The 22,007-nt window shown below is 43.1% G+C and overlaps 3 protein-coding genes and 1 long non-coding RNA gene across 8 annotated transcripts; 2 read left to right on the plus strand and 2 right to left on the minus strand.

Moving 5' to 3' along the window:
* The first annotated feature begins 2,904 nt into the window (after positions 1 to 2,904).
* LOC101758105 (E3 ubiquitin-protein ligase CCNB1IP1 homolog) lies at positions 2,905 to 7,953 on the plus strand. Of its 4 annotated transcripts, none has more exons than XM_004965533.3 (9): positions 2,907 to 3,222; positions 5,489 to 5,597; positions 5,711 to 5,783; positions 6,017 to 6,062; positions 6,148 to 6,178; positions 6,463 to 6,718; positions 6,789 to 6,952; positions 7,131 to 7,368; positions 7,484 to 7,953. In XM_004965533.3, exons 2-9 carry the CDS (start codon positions 5,528 to 5,530, stop codon positions 7,488 to 7,490), a joined length of 885 nt encoding a protein of 294 aa, XP_004965590.1. In that variant the 5' UTR covers positions 2,907 to 3,222; positions 5,489 to 5,527; the 3' UTR covers positions 7,491 to 7,953. The 4 variants fall into 4 exon arrangements, with proteins under 4 accessions (XP_004965591.1, XP_004965590.1, XP_004965589.1 ...); XM_004965531.3 differs by having other exon boundaries at positions 2,908 to 3,222; positions 7,104 to 7,368; XM_004965534.3 differs by lacking the exon at positions 7,484 to 7,953 and having other exon boundaries at positions 2,905 to 3,222; positions 7,131 to 7,372.
* Positions 7,954 to 8,611: 658 nt separating this feature from the next.
* On the minus strand, positions 8,612 to 10,677 carry LOC101759317 (heat stress transcription factor C-2b). The gene is made up of 2 exons (XM_004965535.3): positions 10,218 to 10,677; positions 8,612 to 9,658 (listed from the first exon to the last, which is right to left on the minus strand). The coding sequence occupies exons 1-2, from the start codon at positions 10,422 to 10,424 to the stop codon at positions 9,056 to 9,058; spliced, it is 810 nt and encodes a 269-aa protein (XP_004965592.1). The 5' UTR covers positions 10,425 to 10,677; the 3' UTR covers positions 8,612 to 9,055.
* A 3,075-nt stretch (positions 10,678 to 13,752) lies between these two features.
* On the plus strand, positions 13,753 to 18,476 carry LOC101759726. 2 transcript variants are annotated; one of them, XR_001163754.2, is made up of 3 exons: positions 13,753 to 13,829; positions 14,976 to 15,343; positions 17,802 to 18,476. It is a non-coding gene; the product is annotated as an uncharacterized LOC101759726 (long non-coding RNA). The 2 variants fall into 2 exon arrangements; XR_001163755.2 differs by having other exon boundaries at positions 13,755 to 13,834.
* Positions 18,477 to 19,117: 641 nt separating this feature from the next.
* LOC101760002 (keratin-3, type I cytoskeletal 51 kDa-like) lies at positions 19,118 to 20,472 on the minus strand. The gene is made up of 3 exons (XM_004965536.3): positions 20,235 to 20,472; positions 19,955 to 20,114; positions 19,118 to 19,858 (listed from the first exon to the last, which is right to left on the minus strand). Exons 1-3 carry the CDS (start codon positions 20,338 to 20,340, stop codon positions 19,531 to 19,533), a joined length of 594 nt encoding a protein of 197 aa, XP_004965593.1. The 5' UTR covers positions 20,341 to 20,472; the 3' UTR covers positions 19,118 to 19,530.
* Positions 20,473 to 22,007: the final 1,535 nt, after the last annotated feature.

A 22,007-nucleotide genomic window follows, 5' to 3' on the forward strand; every position in this document is an offset into this window, starting at 1 on the left:
AAATCTAGATTTTAGGGTGCCCTCTCTGTAGAAGCGGCGCATCTCACTGTGCTTGCCGTTTTACTAGCAGCTCATCGCTGTCGTTACTCTTGCCAGATGTCGAAGCAGCCGGCCACTATTATGTTGCTTCGTTTTTAGGCTTTGTTTCTTTAGTAGCTCATAAAATTCATATCATATCGAATGTTTAGATACAAATTAGAAGTATTAAATATAGACTAATTACAAAACCAATTGCACAGATGGAGACTAATTTGCGAGACGAATCTATTAGGCCTAATTAATTCATGATTTGATAATATGGTGCTACAATAAATATGTGCTAATGATGGATTAATTAGGCTTAATAGCTTCGTCTCGGGAATTAACTTCCATCTGTGTAATTAGTTTTATAATTAGCTCATGTTTAGTTCTCCTAATTAGCCTATACTCAATGTGACATGAATTTTAGTCTGAAGTAAAAATTCAAACACCCCCTTGCTCTTAAATCGAATGTAGAGATGACTGATGAAGCTGCACCATCATCATGTGCGAATGTGCCTAAACCTCAACCAATCAAATTCCGTATGCCTACCGATTAATTACTATCTGGTTGCGACCCTGGGCCAGGCAGATGACGCCAGGCGCTAAAAATCAACGGCTTGGTCAATGCAAGCTGCCGGTCGGTCCCAGGGTCTCTAGGCAGCCAAAAACCGGAGGTCATAACGATGAATGATGTGGACGGGGAAGCCTCAGGGCTCTGAATCGGGTTCTAGGATGTTCGTTTTGTAGGCTGTATGGACCTAGACAACTTGACAGGCTATAAGGCTTATGTTTGGTAGCCTCGTTCGAGTTTTGACTGCAAGTTTTTTATGTTGCATGGTTATCAGTATTTGAGATCCGTAGTACGGCGGATGAATAGCTAAAATAAGGTTAGGGAGCAATCTAACTATAAATAAATACATATTCCCTCAAGCCAACCATAAATAAATACCCGACCCTCATGTTGAATTAGCCTACTTGAAATGTTGAATCAGGTTCACGGATTGTTGAATCAGCTATAAGAAAATGTTGAAGCATATGTCACACATGGAAATATCTGTTGAAGCATGTGTCACACATGGAAATATCTGTGTAAGGTGGAGGGAGCAAGTCAAAAATAATATCGGATCTCGTGTTAAGTTAATCTATTTGAAATGTTAACATAGAGTTAATAGATTGTTAACTCAAGTGTAGAAAATGTTAAATAGTATTCGTGGAGGAAGATTGATGAGCTGCAATGATCGTGTTAAATGAGTTTAATAATTTTTAAAGTTATACTCCCTCCATCCCGAATTGTAGGTCATTTTGGTTTTTCTAAGTACATAGTAAAACTATGCACCTAGATATAGTGTAGGTCTAGATACATAATAATATCTATAAATCTACAAAAGTCAAAACGACCTACAATTTGAAATGGAAGGAGTAGGCCTTACAGCGCGTTTTCTTCATTTGCTCATTCCTGTGTCGCCTTGATGAGTGAGGCTACTGATGCAAGCGCCCCCGCCTGGTTTCCTTGCTTGAGTGCTCTGGGGTCTGTGTGGACAAGATTTGGCTTGCTCCCGTGGAGAGCCAAATGGGCTCGCCTGCCTAGCAAGCTTCTCGTTGCTTGTGCCTGCGAGGTAAAGCAAGGCTAAGCATGCACAAGAATCAAACGCGCCCTTAGTTAGCTCGGGCAAGCTACATAGAAGCTTCTTGGATCTAGCCTAAGGATGCAAAATGCATCGCATGGGACAAAAATTAAGTTAAATACATCATTAGTACATAAACGTGGGTGTGCTTAGGTACATTATCTCTCAAATTGTTCATTCGGGAACAATAACTTGGCAGGTGGGCGCGGATAGGTCACCGGGACAACACATGGGCAAAAAAAAATGCCACGTAAGCAACTTATGCGTACAATTGGCGCTTCGTGTAAATAAAACTGGGTAGTACTGTTGCAAATTAGCCCCTTGTTTATTTTTTAATTGGAATGTGTGTAGATCCACGTAGGTAACTTATATTGCTGAAGAAGTTTTGACGGAGCACAGGGGGAGGTGCCAGTAACAGCTAGGATGAGGGGCGGCAAGCAGCAATGGGCAGAGGCCGGAGCATAGCACCAGGGGCCGTTGGCCACCATTAGCAACAGAGTGAGAATAACGATGTGTGTCATGGATAAACAGAAAAAATGGAAGAGCTGAAGAGGGGTGGAATCATTCCCCTTCTAGTATGTTCTGTCAAGCGTCAGGAGAGAGGATTTCTGCTGACTATACTTTATGTAACTACAAGTGAGAAGTTAAACGGAATGGATTAGAGGAGCTGCTACAGTTCCGACCGTTTATTTGAGCAACGACTTAAAAGATCAATATTTTGCGCTTATGATGCCCGTGGTCAATAAGAAACATATTCCTTATTCTTTACAATACCCACCTCGCAAAAATTGACTATTTATCATAAAATATATGATTTTTGAAAGATTTTACAACATTTTGAGACTAAAAGAAAGCGTATGACAAAATCTGGAAAGGAACCTAACTCAAATAAATGATTAGTAAGGATATTTTTAAAAAATATTGGCTAACACGTAAGCTGCTTACAAGGACTTTTTTTTGCCCACGTGCCATCGGGTGACCCATCCGCACCCACTTGCCAAGTTATTATTCACAAATGAATAATTAGAGAGAAGCACACCCACTCGCTACTAATGACGCAATTAACTTAAAAAATATAAGATGTTCCGTGCAGTACCTTTCCTCTCAATTTGGAAAAACGGAATTCCTAAATGGCTGGTACTGTAAAATAGCAAAAAATTCGGCGCGATGCTAGCGGACTCCCGGCGGCCCGGCCCATTCCCATGCTGTGCTGCTCGCTATCCCAAAAAAAGTTCCATGCTGCTCGCTGCTTTCCTCTCCACAGAGAGTCGGAGACAGAGGAGAGGAGAGCAGAGGCCAAAATTTTCGAAACACGCCTGAATAACCACGCGGTGCCGCCACTCCCCACCACCGCCTCCCGAAATCCTCCAATTGCCTCTCCCTTTACGCCTCCTCGCCGTCGCCGCCCGCCCTACCCGACGCTGGAGACCTAGCTCCGGGGACCCCAGAGGCTCGCGGCGGCGTCCTCCCTCGACACCCACCCACCGCCGCCGACGCTCGATAGCCTGGCGCGCCTCTCCGTTTGGGACACGCACACGTCTCCTCCGCCGCGGGCGCACGCGCGCGCGCGCACCAGGTAACGCCCCTCACCCGATTGCTCTCGGCGGCGCCTCAACGAATGCGGGGTCTCGCGTGCTGTTGCGGCCGTATTGGTTACACCCTTTTTGTGTACACATTTCTGTGGATTTCGTTGCGATTATAGCCTTTTCTGAGGACGATTGGATAGTATATCAAGTGGTTAGGGTTTCGCGATTACATGACCTATGCTCACCAGGGCTTCCGTTTGATCATACCATAGGGAAATTGGCCTGGATTTAGCATGATTACTGCAGCTATTGCTGCCTATTTTGGTAGTTTTTTTTTCTTATGTCAATTTCTGGGTGGATATGCCATTTAGTGTAGAAATGCTCACTTCCTGAGGTTTTTTTATGTCAATTATTTGGAGAGGGGAAATGTCGAAAGTTTAATTGCAGGTTACTGATATTGCTTTGGTATTTTCCAAGACAAGCTTTGTAAGGTGGTGGGATATGTCTGTGTGTGGAGTTTTAATATTTTATCCTGCATCACTCTGCACTACCTTCAATTCCTGCATACATGTGGTATTTAGCAGTTGTTCCGAACAAGTAATTCATGCTAGTGAACGACTGCTTGGACCTGCGTTTTCTATTTTGTTGACAGATCGCATCGTGTTTTTCTTTTGACCAAAGCTGTGGCATTTTGTGTTTTTTGTCTTTGGTTCTTGGTAGTGTGAGAGGAAAAGGATATGTGATGTTTTCGGTTATCGCCTTGTCAGGCTAGTAGTCTTGTAACTCCAGGTGCCACAGGGCCAATGCTTGTGTATCCCCCAGCTAGAACTTATGCTAAGCTTCCAATAAAAATTGGACCATATGCACATTTTATCAGCTTTGCTATATGCATAACTCCCCCCCCCCCCCCCCCCCCCCCAAGCAAGTTTGCACCTATTCTTTTTGCTGCCATGGATGTTGGGGTTATACTGCGTGGTCCATCTGGCTAAATGGTTCATGTGATTTAAATCTGCTCATCAGTTCAGTTTGGCTCCAACATGACACCTTTTTCTTTTCTGATACTAACCAAGTGTCCTGCAACAGTTAATTACAAATTTATGTAATGCAACTTCCTATGGAGTTGCACTTAAGGATATTTATGAGTTTTCCAGCATCGTGGATATTTATGAGTTTTCCCAGCATCATCTCTATATTTTTTCCATAATGGTTGTTGCTATTCTAGCAGCTTCTAACATTTTGCCATAACAATCAGTTAGACAAATCAACTCAATTGTACAACTCAGATTGGTTTGAATAAAATTCAGCAAACAACTTATATTTGTGGCAGTAATTTAACTTTTAAGTAGCAAAAGCGATGATTGAGTCGCCATCCCTCCTTGTAGCTCAACTGTAATATGAATCCTTGAAAGTGGTTTGACAATAAGGCTATAGATGTTGTGAACTATTGTAGGTATTGATTGAATTTTGCAATGGAGAACATAACAAAGCAAATCTTGTAGTCCAACATGAAGTAGAAGCTATGCATATTAGTACTGAGATCATTTGATCTTGGATAATGACCAACATATGGGTGAAGAAACAAGAAAGTACAAACCAGCTACTCAACATTATATTTGCCATTTGACACCAGTAAAGTCGTCTAGTGACAAAATCTTTAGTGCACCATAAAAAAATTTGTTGAGTAATATATCAAATGGATTTCACCTAGCTTGCATTTGATTCCTTGCTTTTTGGATGCATAATATAATCATCAGTATGCCTTTTCAGCAAAACTGGTGATGTATGTGCAATTGTGAATGAACATGTGCTTTGCTGAACCTATAGTTTAATTACAGTTTGTATGCAGTGTTAGGTTTATAGATATACAGAGTACAATAGCTTGTGCAATGCCAAAGTGAGTTCTTTTTTCCCTTTTATTTTTAGTTAGTGTAGCTGATTTGGAGTGATGCTCGTCAGGATTACCATGGCAACTGTTTGGAGCAGAAACAGTCATAAGTTGTCTGTTGACTTCTCAAATGCCAAGTATCAATTACATGTTCCTAGAGGTTTTTTAGGATGTAAAATACAATTTTGATGGTTGTTATGAACTTCAGTTGAACTGGACTTTTTTCATGTGCAATTTGAGATTCTGTACCTTGTTTGGTTTACTGAAATACATATATGTTCATCTTTAGGTTTATACAATTCTGTGTTGCCATCTTAACTGAGTTAAATTACTGTGATCGTCATCCGTTGTAGCTGTTTTAGTTTCTGTTACGTATGCTTTTGTTTTCATGTGTGTATGACTTAAATGTGTTTCACTTTTAACATATGTAGGTTTGGATAAATCTGTATTGCGATCTTTAACTTACCAAAATGAAGTGCAATGCTTGCTGGCGGGAATTGGAAGGGCAAGCTATAACCACCACTTGCGGTCATCTTTTATGTATCCTTCAGCACCCTGCAATCTTATTTATGTTGAGCAAGAATGTGTCGTCTGCAGCTTTTCAGAGAATGAATACCGTCAATTTGATTGGTCACTGTCAACCTGTTGAACAGGTACTGAGGATGCCAAGAAAATATTGAGTAATGATGGTGCATGTCCAATATGTGATCAAGTTCTGTCGAAAAGGTCAGTACTGTGCACTTGGGTCAATATTTATCAATTTATACTTGATGTAGTGATTGTCCTTTTGACTTGTATCATACACCTCTTTGATATCCCTGTTTTACCATATCATGGAACTCCTAATGGCATAATGAAACAGGATTTGGTTCTGACTATGTTCTATATAGGCCTAGTCCTGTTTGTATCTCTACTGATTGATAAGATAATCTGAATATCGTTAACCTTTTTTTGCTCAGCCATATGAAACCAATGGATGTAGATCCCAGTGATGATTGGACAAATGTAAGTGGTTTTTTGACATACTAGATGCAAAATTAATTTGATTTTATCATGTGCTCCATGCTTCTGACTGTTGGGCCCATTTCAGATGGCAATGGCTGGGATTTCTCCACAAATACGTATCCTTAAAACTGAGACTACCACAGGTTTTAGTTTAGCATCTATCTTGTTTTGCCTTCTCTGCATAATAACACTCCAGGCAATCCACTAATTTGGGATTAACAAAATTATTGTCATTTAACATGTTATGGTGAGCAAAGTTCTACTAGCCTGAGAAAGTTACATAGCAGAAACACACTGAAGCACAAACACTGCTTATATGAAAAAGTGGCAGTCAAAAAGGTTGTATTTTGTGGATATTATGATAATCATCATAATTTTTCCTTAACATGATGTTGACCAGTCATGAAAAGTGCATACAGAAGTGTCATGTTTTACATTGGACAAAAGGAACTGGAGATGCAGTACAAGATGAACCATATTGTTGGTCAATGCAGACAGAAGATTGAACTTATGCAGGGAAAGTTTACGGAGAAGCTAGAAGAACTGCACGCTGCATACCAAAAGATGGGTAAAAAGTGCCAGTTGATGGAACAGGAAATTGAAAGCCTCACCAAGGATAAGCAAGAGCTTCAAGAGAAATTTGCAGAGAAATCCAGGTCAGTGTAATATAGCTGAAAGTGTTTTGGATCACATGAGTACAGTATCAGAATATTCCTTCTTTTCCAGGCAGAAGAGGAAGCTCGATGAGATGTATGATAAACTAAGGACTGAGTATGACTCTCTGAAACGTTCGGCCATCCAGCCTGCCAATAACCTCTTCCCAAGGGCTCAGCAAGACTTGTTTTCGGGCATGCCAAATATGATGGATAACAGTAATCCTCTCAGGCAAGGTAATCTAAGCAAACCATTGCGCAATCTGTCTTCATTTACTGTTTGGCTCTGTTATGCAGTCTGTAGCATATTAACTGCATGTCTCTCTTGCTGGAAGCTAATAGAAGCTTCACTAGTTCTCGACAAATACAGCTGATTTACTTATTGCAGGTTTGGTTTATACCCCTGACACTCCAGGGCAAAGAAAGGAGATGTGGGCTCCCGCACCACGGCAGCGACTCTCTAACCCTGATACATTTGAAATTTCTGGGGGATCTGCTCACTTGGGAGCTCCTCCTGTTGATGCTAGACCCCGCAGACCAGCTGGGCCTGTCTTTGGAGCTGGCACGAACAATCCTTCTGCAGCCTTGCGGAATATGCTAATCTCACCGGTGAAGCGTCCTCAGCAGTCTCGAAACCGTCAACACATGTTCACGTAATAATCTAATTTGCTAGTTCACTTAGTGGCATTGGTGATCGAATTGCTAGACTTTGCGTGCTGTATTTGACCTTATACTGTGCAAGCTGACTGATCAAACTGATGTTTTCAGGCTGTAGAATTGGACTGCGAGATCTCAGCGGGCACCTGTACATGATGTAAATCTCTCTGAGCTTTGTTTTGATAGAAGATGTTCCTGTGCATCCCTGGGACACGGTTTCCTCATTTCTCAGAAAGCCAGAAGTACGATAGCAAACAGAGCTGCACATTATTTCCTTGCCTGATTACAGTGGGATGTACAGTATCCATGTGATCCTCATCCAACCTTTTCTGGCCTGCTCTATAGGAAGGTTGATCTATACCCATGTGCATGAAAATATAGTAATGGAATGCAGTTACACTATTTACTTTTTTTTTCCTGTCAGCTCTGTTTTATGTTAGTAAATCACGATATCTGATCAATTGTTCTAGCTTCTAGCGGCCTCTGAAAATCTATCTGGTTGCTGGGTTTTCGTCACGCTTGACAGTTCATGTACCAGAGCGACTTAAATGGATTCTGTGAAGCAGCTTTGGTCTTCTCTATTTGATGTTCAGGCCAACGTTTGTTATTCAAAGACAGCTTGCACAAGATGTCGTTGATGTGTATTGCTACATAGCTACTCTAGCAACGAGTTGAAGGGTTCTGACATTTGAGAGCTCCACAACCACAAATAATGCTGGATTGTGGCCGTACCGGATGTGCCTTTCAGGCTTTCAGCTATACAGGTGAAGTCGAATCTTTTCTAAAGATTATATAGACTAGCTATTGGTGTGTTAGATAGCGTTTGACAAGTGATCACTACAGATTGAGGACGACTAATGTCCGAGACATCGTAATAGAAATATCATTGTTTTTCATTGCTCACATGGCGGCCAACTATTACAGGTATCGTGACAGTGTGGGGACAGATATGTGGATATCAAGTGCTTTCCAGAGAAACGATTCACATTCACGTGTGCTATGCAACCTTGACCAATCAACCACAGTGGTTCGCACTAGCACACAGTATTGAAAACTGACCATGTCGATTGAGTTCATTCAACTCCAATGAAGAATTGGGAAGGAAGCAGACTAAGCTCGGGCGATTTTCCAACTATAAACTTGCAATATTAGTTACAGGACGTTCTATTAGAATGATTATAGCATAGATTATATATCTAAAAATGTTAAAACGATCTACAATTTGATACATAGAGAGCATTACACAAATCAATATAGGATACTTTCAAATTTCCAGCATCAAATCTACAAGAGATTGAAACATCTAGTGCAGCTGCACTCTGTGGACATGCCACTACAATAAACATGCATGTACAACATCAAACCTACCCTTTCAGGTAACGTTCACGGTCACACTCCACAAGTAGTACCCTTATTTAGCCTGGATGGTCTCGACACTGCAGTCACCCCAGCCCATAAACTCAGAATATCAGATCCACCAAAAGCTTCAAATGGACATCCATGGAACATGGTTGAAATATTTATCATCCGTTGGCTCATACGCCCCTCCCAATAGTTCGAGTCCTTGAGTTCCATCTGCCGGCTGCCGCCGCTCCAAGGCGTTCCAAGCGGCAGCCACGCAGTGGCAAGAAATCGGCAGAACAGGGGCGCCAAGCGGCCGGCGCGCGCATGTCAGCACGACACTCAGTACCCTGTGTCGACGCCGAACGCGAACGAGCAGCCGCCGCCGCCGGATCCGGCGGCCGCATCCACGGCCACGTTGCCGCCGAACGCGCCGCCGCTGCTGTAGAACCCGGCGAAGTCGATGGCGTCGGGGCCGAACGAGCCCACGCCGTCCCCGTCGAGCAGCAGCCTGGCCCGCTTCTCGCCGCCCTCCGCGGCGGCCGGCTCGCCGCCGCCGGGCGCGAGCTCGCCGTCCGGCGCGTGGCCGTCGCCGACGAGGCGGTGCAGCCTGTCGCGGTCGCCGACGACCTTGAGGAGGAAGGCGAGCATCTGCTTGGGCCGGAGCTCGGTCTCCTGCACGCGGCGCCACATGGAGGCCACCCGGTCGTCGATGGCGCGCTGCTCCTGCTTGAGGCGCACCACCTCCGTCGCCACCATGGCCATGTCTTCCGCGGAGAGCTCGGCGGAGCCGGCGAGCGCGGCGGCGTCCTTCCTCTTGCCGCCGCCGCCGCCTCCCGCGGCGCTGCTGCCGCGGCGGACGATGTTGCGCAGGAGGTGGGTCTGGCCGCGCAGGAACGACGCGTGCGCGAACTCCCACCGGTCCGGATCAACCTTGCGGAAGCCCTGTCGTGTTTGAGCAAGCGGAAACATCACAATCAGGGCAGGAATCCAACACAGTTCTTGCATCCTATCCTATCCTATCAATATCGATTCTTGCAGCAAAACCGTAGGAGAAAAGAAGGCGAAACAAATTTCACAAAATTCTGCGTGCAGATTCACGGCCAGTCGAAAATAAATGGGCCAGGAGTTTGGTTATGATTTTCGCCACGATCTATGCTCGTCATGTTTCTTGAGGAATTTCATCCGTCAATCGACACCACCACTCAAAACACACTACTGAAATAAAGAACTTTTTCTCGAAAAATTCGTTGATGCAGCTAAGGAGATGTGTTACAATCTGCTTTTCTCTCCACCAAAAAACATTTACAAAGCTCTGTTGTTGGTACAGCACAGAGTGACAAATAATTTTCATTTTCCTCTCAAAAAACACAGGCGCACACGAACTGAAGGTGTATGTACAGTACAGATCCATCAGCTGTACCCTCTCCCCACGGATGAGGAACAAAAAATGTTGGTATGCACAAGAAGCAATCAATTTATAGCTTGGAGTGATTTCACTGACATAGGTGTTGAGCTGGCGCACGAAGCTGGAGAAGTTGTTGTGCTTGAAGTGCGCGGGGAGCAGCGTCTGCGAGAAGACGAAGGGGTCGGCGACGATGAAGCTGTTGTTCCCCCGTCCCCATCCGATGACCCCGTCCGTCCCGGGGTCCTCCACCATCATGTACGTCTTCCACACGAACGGCGCCGCCGCGCCGCCGCCCGCCGTCATCCCCGCTTCCTCCGGCTGCTTATATAGATATAGATAGTATATATATATATATCTCCGCTAATATCTCGGCAGCTAAAGGAGAAACTATCTTGGGTCTGGGGAGCAAGCTAAAACAAACAGGAGGGCAGCTTCGAAATGCGGAAATGGTGGAGGCAAATCGCCGCACGGCACGGAAAGCGGTGGCGGCCTGCGTGGCCGAAGAAGGTAAGGGGTCGTTGGGTGTGCCGTGTGCGGGGGAGCGGTGGCGACGTGGTCGCCGGTGACGCGAGGGGGGAGGGAGCAAGTTATAGGCGTGGCGCGGCCAGTGGCGGCGCGACGCGTGCCGCGGGCTCGGGAGGGTTCGGCGCCCTGGCCTCACACGTGCCCCCTGGCCCCAGCCATGGGTCCCCCTCTGGCGAGACGATGACGACGACGGGTGCTTGCTCGGCGCGGGTGGGTGGGGAAAAAGCGCGCTGCCCCGGGCGCGCTTTTGCTGGATCGGCCCCGTGCTTTTGCACTTTTTCTCCCGGCTGGGTGCGCCGGAGATCCCCTCGTGCAGCGTCTGGTAGGCGCGGCTGCGGCCTGGGTTTCCCGTGTTCGCCTGTTCGGCCTCGACCGAAAACGACGAGAGGTCGACAGGGCGTCCCGTCCCCGTTCTGCCGTTGCCGATGATGCACTGCTGTTTGTGTTCGCCACTTCGCCGATCAGCAACACTTTTGTGCTTTCTCCAGAGTGTACGTGGAGGAACGGAGGCCGCACGTTCAGCGGCATGGCTTAGTATGCGGCAACTATAAACAAACAAACATCCCGGTGTGCTCCACGGCTACAGTTGCAAGATGGCGACCACCGCTCAGCGGCTCAGCTTGACCACCGGTTACCGGAGCAAGAGCGGCGCTCCCGCAGCCGCTTTGGGCAAGTACCGCTCCCACGCTTCCGGCACCCCCTGCTTCGGTAGCGACGGGTAGGGATGGCCGATGCGATGGCCAGCCCGGCGCGGGCTCCGCGATCGCTGGCGTCCGGACAACGCACGGGCGCCGCGAGCCCGAGCTGGCGTGCCGCGGCGCGGTTGGTCCACGCGCGCGTACAGGGACGGGCACGGGCGCGCCCACTCGCGTCGCGGGACGTGGACGCCGCCGACTGGGACGTGCGGTGCCGCTCGGCTGGGACGTCAGGAGCGAGAGGGAGGTCCCCCGCGGCCGGCGCGGCGCCCGGTCGACAGGTGGCCTTTGGAGCTCGCGCTGCGCCCCTGGCGCGTCGCAGGCGGTGGCTGGGCGCCACCTGTCGTGTTGCTTTCTTCCCTCTGTCCGTCCGGCATTATTGACCGCGGTGGGGCTAGACTACGTTATCTTATCCCGTTATCCCTGTATCAGAATCCTCCTCGCCCATAAAAGCCTGCGCGCAACATTCAAATCTCCAGCTAGATAGAAACTTGTGCCTACTGCCTACATGCTACAATATCGGCATAGTACTGCACACCATTTTCCTTTTTTTTTCCTTTGACAAATGACAACTATAGTACAGTAGTTGGTATTTCAGTACCTTAAACAACTCTCATGTTCAGACAATTATAAAAAAGAAACTCTCATGTTCAGTCTAAAAGAACTCGCACCGCAGTTTGGCGCATTTTGTCGAACATCAGAGGTGTTCTGTTATTCATTTTCACAAAGTTGGCTCTACGTATGTTTATGAAATAGTTTCTCTCAGTTATATTCATGAGATTATTTACATAAAAAAGAGACAGTGTCAAGGTCAATAACTACTGCTTCCACAGTTTCCACTAATAGTTTCTCTCCTCTATTGTTTAGGACCACAGTTTCCACTAATAGTTTCTCTCCTGTTTAGGACAAGTATATTGGTATTGTCCAATAGATGGTCTTACATTGATACGTAATTCTGAGACGATTTAAAAATAATCTTTATAATGGGTTGTCTTTTTAAGTTGTCTTATAGTAATTCTGTTTCCTTAATTTGTGTATAGAAAAAAGAACAACCACAAAGTAGTCATTTCATAGTTCTAAAATCTAGCCTATGAGGTGATTGTTTCGTGAAATAACGATATATTTCTCTCTCCTCACCATCTCACCTCCACATCAACTAAAATCCTACGTAATAGTGCATGAGATGACTAATAAAACTGCTGAGGTGTGTAATGGTGTCGCAATGTATTTACTTTTAGCTCGGATCATTGGTGGGTGGAGGCTTTTGTACTTCGGTGGGTTGGGTTTGAACGAATCTCCTCTATTAGCAGCAGTTGTTTTTTCTAAAAAAAAAAAAGCAGCAGTTGATGTGTCGGGGTCATGCTCGATGTAATGCGTCGCTTGAGCTCCTGGGCCTCTCTGCTGTTGGGTGGCCTTATGGCCTGCATCGATTGGGTCGAGAATTTCGGAGGCCTGTCTACTGAGTTATGGGGTGTGTTTGAGAGTGGGTGTGTGCGTCGGCCAATTGTGTCACAGCTTTGGGCTCGTCTAGTAGAAGCGCCGTTCTCTTATTAAACAAAGGGAAAAGAGTAGAGAAGTACTCCATTCAAATTGTAGATTGTTTTAATTTTTTTATAAATTATTTTAACTATATATCTAGATATTATGTATATCTTGATGCATAGTATGTATCTAGATAAAACGACCTACAATTTGGAACGAAGAGAGTAGAATGGGTGTGCCATCTTTGCTAACATATTTGAATGTCAGTTAAAGAAAATGATTTTGAATGTGCAAGGAAAAAATTGTTACAAGATTAAAAGATGTTATCACATAAGGCCAAGTGAATATTAAAGAAAATCAGGCCATAGAAGCTCCCACATAAATGTTTCTTCTAATGTAACACTAAGCAATTAATATATGAGTTGGCTCTTAGTACAAGTTAGTATAAAGTAGTATAACTTATCTCCTTCTTTTCCTCGACAGCTAATGTTTGACATTATAATTGCGGGCATCAACGTGGATTGCAAGGTGGAATTTTAATTAGTACTTTTATATAAACATGTTAAATATTAAATAAAATAATTTTCGGTGGATCTACTAATATCCGTATGTTATCAATCGGTCCAGTTATTCATACATATTGATTTTCATGTTCAAAATAACTTGATATATATGCAAGAATCTGTTAATTGTGGTACCTTTTCATCATTAAAAAAAAGAAGTATAATAAATTTTGGGAAAAGCTAGACATCACTTTGTTTCCGGCAGCTTCATTACTCAATTTTTGCACTATTTGATCTGATCAGTTTTGTTTGATGCCCATCTGTTGTTGGTCTGCCAGTCTGCTGTTTGATTTTTTTATTTGTTTCTCTGACAATATGGTCCCGCTTGTTAGCATATTTTGTTGACTTTTTCAGCTAGAGGCCGACATCGACGCATCATTTCTTCCTCCTCTTTTCCCATTCGCTTCCCCCCGCTCTTCTCTGGCGAGTGACGAGCCCCCAAGGTGAGGTGATTTTCCCTTTCGATTCACGCCAGTGCTTGTTTCTTTGGTTTGCGCACCGATGTTGATTTGTTGCTCTAAGTTGATTAATTTGGGTGTCTCCCTGTGATTTGAAATATGTGATGCCTTCTAAATTTGTGATTTCTATCAGTTTCAATTCTCCGTTTCGTATTTGTGCGTAAGTTTAGGCATAATCCTCTGAAAATTGCTTTAGCTAGTTATGCGCTTTTTGATTATCCCTTGATTTATCGACCTCCAAATCATTTTCACGGGCCGAATTTCATTCTAGGGTTTGATGTTTGGGTATTGTTCGTATACTATTTAGTTTTGTTTTTGTTGATGATATTGATCCCTCATCTCGAACTGCTTAGTTCATCTACTATTTAGTTTGTTCCATGTGTTATTTATAGCTTCATTCCTCCTTTTACTCATGTCATTGGACTAAGGAATTTGCAGGATAATGTTTCTTCTGCAGCAATATGCATCTGTTCTGTAAATTGTTATTTCGTAATAATCATTTGCAGCATCCTTGTAAATTATCTAAATATGTGTCCTAAATCCTTAATTTCCATCTATTTCAATCCTTCTGGTTCAATCAGCGTCTAATTTTAGCTTAATTCTATAAAATTTGCATCAGCTGGGAATGTACTTTCTATGATATCTTCTTGTCATTAGCTCCAATTCTAATTTACTGGCTAAAAATTCTCTTCTAGGGTTTGCTATTTTTTTAATTTCCATAGATTAATTAAATTTTTGTTGTACTTGATAATGTCATACCTATCTGGAACTGTTTAGTATGTAAATTTTTTATTACATCTTCATTCATCTATTTGATTATACTTCTTAGTTGGAATAAGGATTTTGCAGTGTTCTGTCTCATCTGAACTGTGATGCATCTGTATATGAAAAAAATGTGATTTTGTAATGATAATTTTTCTACATATAATGAATTAACTGTCTTGTATGTTTGATTAGGTACCCTTAGTAAAGTAATGCTTAGTTGTTTTTGATTATGGTTAATTGCTTAGTTTCCATTGCCTGAGTATGGTGAATAGTAATTGAAATAGTATTCCAAATCTAACTGGTGTTGAATACCTACATATCTTTTACGCTCTCCTTATATGTGGTAAAACATTTTCTGTCATTTAGATGGCTCGTAAGAGGCGTCACGAAGTATGTGATTTTACCGACAGTGACTCTGAATAAGATGTTGAGACTCATTCTATTGAGGAATATTCAATTCCAAATGTTTATCATATCATCTTGATTCGTTCTCTTGATCCTGGTTCATCATATCATCTTCACTTGGCAAGCTATGCATGGTGATCTTCATTCCAAATGTTTGTCATGGTGAGTTCTAATAATAAAATTTATTTCCAGTATATTTTTTCTATAGTATCAAATTTTCTTACCTCAGCTCCTTTATGTTCCTCATTCACTGGAATCTGTTCATATTCTTCTGGCATTGCATGATGGAGTTTGATTTCATGCAATTTAGAAGAATAAAAATAACTATGGTATGTATTGCCCTCTATTTTTAATAATGTCATATTTATCTAAGTTCATATATATTCGTACCTCAAATCCATATCTTTTAGTAAGTATGTCCATGTAAGTTGCTGGTTCATTCTGTAAAATTTTAAGAACTTCTTTGTTTAAATTATCATGAAACCATTTGTATACTATTATGTTACCATGGCTCATAAAGTTTACCATTTCAAAATTAGCTTCAGGTACATCCAAATATGTCTCCTTCTCCTGTGAATTTGTTATCTGTTCCATTAACAACCCAGTTCCTGTACCCTGCAAGTTCAATGCAATTCAATCAGTATTTAGAATCATCATGTTTTCCATTTATTCTCAGTCACGAATATATACCTGTTGACTGGTTTAGATAGTCATGTAGACTATGTGTTTCAACATGCCCACGAATTTCTAAGTTCACCCCCTGTGTATTGAATTGCATCATTTTAAAAATTTATTATGAATTAGTTTAAAACATTTTATTTGGAAAGGTGTAAATTTTAAACATTTACTTGGATGAATCTTATATACAAGCATCTACCTGTATTGTCTGATACATGCCTGACATTCCTTTGTTTTGTAATTCAAATTCATCCTTCTATTTGATTCCAACAAGCTACTGCTTTGTTTGTGTTGTTCCTAAAATATTTTGCAATACATCTAACTGACAGTTCATATGTACTCGATATTAATAAGCAATACCACTAGCATTCGAGATCTATGCATATATGAATAACTATTTTTCATACAGGAGTTTAATATCATATCTAGTCAACCTTTGCATCTATACCTTTTTCTGTTTTCGGATCATGCCAAGCTCTATATTCCCCTAATGAATATGTTATTTTCTAAATCCCTATGAAGCTAATCATAGTGTCATTTTAATGCAGTTGACCCCAAGCTAACTATTTTCGACATTCTTTAATTCTATAATATGAGCATGAGATATGTTGTTAGATATAATTTGTGTTCTATACTATTTACAGTTCTAACATTAGTCATTTACAGTAGTTTAGAAACTGTAAATATATCATTTAGTCCTGTAAATAAAGATATTTTAGTTGGGCTTGCTAACTCAATGTTGGAAAATAATTCTGGTCTGCTTGGGGTTGCTACATCAATGTAAGTAAACACTATTGAATTTAGATTTTCATCTGAGAGGTTTCCACTTTACTAAAATAATTTTATTATTTGACTGACCATAGAAAAAAATCTGTTAAGCTGTTTAATTTAGATTTTTATCATATTTTAGATCTGGATTTTTGAATAAGGTTAGAGTTTTTACTCAAACAAAGTAGTATCTAGTTTTCCTCTTCACTATTTTCTGGTTATGTTTTGTACTTTCAATTTGGATGTGTTCCAATTATTGATAAGTATAGGTAAATTTCAATGTAGCTTTCATTATCAGATATAATTTTTATCCTATGCTATTTACAATGTTAACTTTATTCATTTACAGTGCTTTAGAAACTTTAAATTGTATTTTTAAGTCCTATAAATAAGATGATATTTTTAAAGATTAAAGATAATTTGATTGCATTTGCTCACTTGTAAAAAATAATCTGGAGGGTTTGCTATCTCGATGTAGGAAAGGTTGGGTTTTGCATTTTAGTGGGCCACTGGAGCCTAAAATTTGTTAATCTGGTGGTTAGCTTGTGTTTGTATCTGAGGGGTTACCCACTTCCAAAAATTATTTGTTATTTGACTGACTATAGAAAAAATATGTTAAGCTGTTTGACTTTTGGGTTTCACTATTAATCTAATCATGTTTTTTTTGCGCCATACTTAGCTTTTAGGTTAGATTCTTGTTTGTTGCTCTGTTATTTAAGCTGGTTTTTCTTTACTGTTTTGTTTGAAGCATTGTTTGTACTAGGATGTGGATACATATCATTTCATTCATACTTGTCCTAATTAAGCTTTCTATCCCTTTTCTAGGTGTATTGCACAAATGTTTTCTTAATTTTGAGTTTGCATTAGAGGTATTACTCAGTGTAGGATAATTAAATTTGTAAATGACCTGTTGTTCCTAAATTAGATACTAAATTGGTGCGCTTAAGCATTTACAGTTTTTAGATCACTAAGTGACAGTGATGGCGTTACTATTAATTCCATTATTATGCCTATAATTGAAATTTGTGGGTTTTATCTTATTTCTGTTGGCTGGGTTTTCATCTGAGGGGGTTTCCACTTTTCAAAAATTATTTGTTATTTGACTGACCATTTAAAAATCTGGTAAGCTGTTTAATTTGGGTTTTTCTATCAAACTAATATTGCTATTTGCATCATATTTTCAGCTTATATCTGAAATTTCTATTCTGTTCATTAGGGATAGCTTCATATGGCTTGACTGCTTTTATTTTCAATTTGCTAGATACTTGTCGTAATCTAGATCCTAATTCTTTTTCTATTTGCATTGCAACAACATCGTCTTGGTGAAAACGCTTTTGCTAGGAAAGATGTTCCGATCACTCGTGACAACATGACCTATCTAGGTATAAAAGACGGTGGTCCTCAAGACTGCCTGGTTCTAGCTTGGTCTGCTACCGATGAAAACAACATGTTCATGACCACAGTTCATGCTTTGGAGAAGTTGGTTGGTTCTGTAGAGGTTGCGTTGTTCAGGATTGCATTAGACCCAGGGCGCAAGTTTGGTTTCATTCTTTGTCCTGATGATGAGATGGCAAAGTCACTTCATGCACACTACGTTACAATTGGTATGGAGAAGATCTTTGATGTGGTCAGGAGTGTGAAGTATTTGCCCTTTTTATGATGATGTCAATCAGCACCCAAGGGCACTAAAGTGGATCTGAATCAAGTCTTCTCAACATCAAACTAGGCAGAATTCAGATATGTCTTGTCTCTGAATTATCCAAATATCTGTATGTAGTATTCAGATGTCTCTTATCTGAATCTTATATATGAACAACTTTTAAGTATGGTAAATTTGGAAGCATCTAGCTATCTTTTGTATGTGTAATATGCAATTAGCAAGATATATGCTTCATCCATGTGTCTGATGGCAGATTATATATGAACAACTATAAGTATTGTAATATTACTGGTGTAGCTAATTTGGATGATGTCTTGAGGCTTTTGTTCTACATATATTTTCGTTTTGCTGGAAGATATGTGAAGCTTCAATTATTTTTCATTTGATAAAGATGCAGACATGCAGTCATATCACTTAGATAGTGTTTGGTTCGTGCTAAGGTAATGTAAACGTAAAGGGAATCAGATTACAGTGTATTTAAAGGTGGAATAGGTGATTGCCCTCTTTGTTTGGTTGCACTCTGGTAACGAAATCAGATTACTGTGTGGGTGCTATATTTGATTACGGTGGGGGAGGAGGGGTAACAAGCTTGTATATATATTATTTAGGTAAGGGATTCGATTACAGTATCAATTGATTACAAACCACCGCAACCAAACATATGTAATGGAATTCATTACCTTCAGTAATCATATTACGTTACATTTAAGCCAACCAAACACTACCTAATATTTTCTAGGCTGTGTTTCATATGTATGGTCATCATATTGGTTTTGCCTTGTTTTGCTATTTTATTACCTCCACCGTTTGATTCAAATCTGATGGTATAGAAATTCGAGTGACAGATCCTCTTTCAGCACACGATTTTTTTCTTGACCAAAACTGAGTGTTCTAGCCAATCAAATTGCCCGAGTGATGGCTGACAGAGGAATACCCGAGCAACAGGTAGACAGTCCCTAAATTTTGACAAGCAAAAGCAAAAGCATGCACATGGAAATAAGGAAATCTTTTTTTTTTGCGAGAGGAAATAAGGAAATCCTGACGTGGATTACATCCCATGTACACGATTACATCCCAACCACCAGTGCTGACACTGACAGAAACAAGCTAGCGCGAGTACACATGCAGTTCGTAAGAACAACCACCGTTATGTTTCACTACCAACCAACTCATCTTATTTCTCACATCAGCAACAACGACAATAAGGGAAGCATCACTATACTGAAGAACGAAGCAGACAACGAGACGGCACGGCATCATGCATCATCATGGCCATGTGAAGACGACGCGCAGAAACTAATATAAGGCCCCTCGATCCGGGGAGACACGTCTGGACCTGCATCCATCATCATGCACACACGGACTTATTTAACAAGCACGACGACTACGCTGACGATGGAAGCTTCATCATCATAAGTAGTGGCAGGCGAAGTTGGCCTTCTTGAACATGGCGGCCTGCGCGGCGGCGGCGACCTCGGAGGTGAGCGCGACGGCGATGCAGTCCTTGACCTGCTGCGTGGAGTAGGCGTACTTCTTGGCGGCGATGGAGTTGAGGTAGGCGGCGGCGCCCTCGCGGAGGAGGTCGCCGTAGCAGTCGGTGCGGGTGTTGCACAGCGCGTCCTGCAGCGTCTGCAGCTTGCTCCCGAAGAAGGCGCTGCACACGTCGCCGAAGGAGCCCAGGATGCTCCCCAGCGACCCGATGCACGAGATGATCGCGTCCGGGTGGCTCTTCCAGTAGCTGCATGCAAATAATCTTTTAGTAACCGGCCGGGAAATGTCTCGATGCATATGCACTGCGGCTTATATTGCGCGCGGGTCTTAGCTTGCTTCTTACTCGCAGGTTCCGGTGCCGGAGTAGCCGGGCGTGTAGCCGCCACCGCCGCCTCCGTACCCACCGCCACCGCCACCGCCGCCGCCGCCGCCGCCACCGTACCCACCGCCACCGCCTCCCCCGCCGTACCCGCCGCCGCCTCCTCCGTACCCACCGCCACCGTCTGTTCGGACGAGAATGATAGACACAGCATGGCACATGATCAGCTCATCAGCAGATAACAAATACGTGCACACGTTTGCTAGACTAATAAGGTAGGCAGGTTACGGTACACAGCACGTACACTTCTGCTCAGCGACGTGATCTCCCTGCAGGCCCCTGCTGGCAGAGCACCGAGAGGCGACGCCCACCAGGAGCACGGCGACAAGGAGAGCCTTGCCGCTCATCATTTTGCTCTCTCTCTCTCTTCCTCTCTCCCCTCTTCTCCTGTGTTTCCGAAGAAGACTACCAGCGCAAAGAGAAGAGAGCGCCGCCGGCAGATGAGATGCTTGTGCTCGAGCGAGCGTGCCCTGGGACACTGCACCTGCAGGGGTTTATATAGGATAGAGGCGCCGGCTGGGCACGCTACCTGCCGTTGAGCCGCGCCGCAGTTGCACGGACCGTGCGATCCTGGGTCCTCGCACCCTGCCACGGCTTGCAGCCTTGCAGGGTAGTTGGCTGCCATTGAATGCCCACTATACCACCCATCCAGCTCAATGCGACTAGCGCGATCAACTGACCATCCGTTCCCCTGGATCCACGCTCGAATGATTTGGGCCATGTTTAGTTACCCCAAATTCCCAACTTTAGCACTATGCAAAAAGAAGATTCCCCATCACATCAAACTTGCGGTACATGCATGGAATACTACATGTAGACGAAATCAAAAACTAATTACACAGTTTTGTTGTACTTTGCGAGACGAATCTTTTGAGCCTAATTAGTCAATGTTTGGACAATAATTCACAAATACAAACGAAATGCTACAGTTGCGCATTTATGGCAAAATGCCAATTTTACCACTCCCAAATTGGGAACTAAACAAGGCCTTGGTTGCACTTGTTGGAATTAAAACGTTCTGTATGTAATTACGCGTCTGAAGCTGTCAGTGTTCCGATTCAGACATTCAGTAACAGTACTGCAGTCAGATTACAGATTGAAGTGGCATGTGCAGCGTGACATCCTTGGGGAATCGAAATGCATAAAAATTTCAGGCAACTTTGTTCCTGGACTATAGTGGAGTACAAGCTGGAGGTCTGCAGGTGCCTACATGCTGGAGAGTGGAGAGCAAACAAAAGGGCCATGGCCAATGGCGTGTTCATGTTAACTTGAGCACCATAAACGGGTGTGCCATTCCAACACAGACTGCTTTCATGGCGAGAGACGACGGGCCTCCATCAGCTCTAAACCGGGTGTCGCTCCAACGGGGTTGCTGGTCGATTAAATTGCATTCGGCGCTCGCCACCTACTCGATCGTTCGACCAGTCTACTTCATTAGATGCGTGCGCACGGCCTCGGCTCGCTAGCAGCTTGTCCTTCGCCAAGGGGCCTCTAGTTAGCTCCTTCTGTGCATTTCGTGCAGGCTGTGTTTTTCTCGTCCCAGAATATGCACTGTGCAGGAATGGAGTGAAACGGTTGCGTGTGCATGCCTCGAAAGTAGAAACCCTAGCCAAACACGTCCTCTATCATTTGTAAACAAAACAAAGAACCCAAAAGTCATCTGAAAAAGAAGGGAAGAAATAGTAGTATATAGCCGAGTGCAGAAGCATACATCATCACAGGTCACTGAAAATGGTAGAGCACATTGCTCTCACCGTCAGGTGATCACTCTACCAGAGCATCGATCTCTGTCAGGCCAAACCGATCCACCGAGGTCGTCGTCGTCGTACAGAGTTTCTGACAGCACGACGAACAGGGACTAGCCATCATCACCGTTGTCACGAGGCAGCGACGGCTAACAGCAAGCCAATCAGGGCGGCGACGCATAAATACCAGCGTTTAATGGCTTTCAAATACATGACAAAGAAGAAACGTGGCGGTCTGGCCCGTTGACGCTGACTCGCAATCTACTCCTATC

Source organism: Setaria italica, chromosome IV (genome assembly GCF_000263155.2).
Source record: "Setaria italica strain Yugu1 chromosome IV, Setaria_italica_v2.0, whole genome shotgun sequence".
Classification (NCBI taxonomy): Eukaryota; Viridiplantae; Streptophyta; class Magnoliopsida; order Poales; family Poaceae; genus Setaria; species Setaria italica.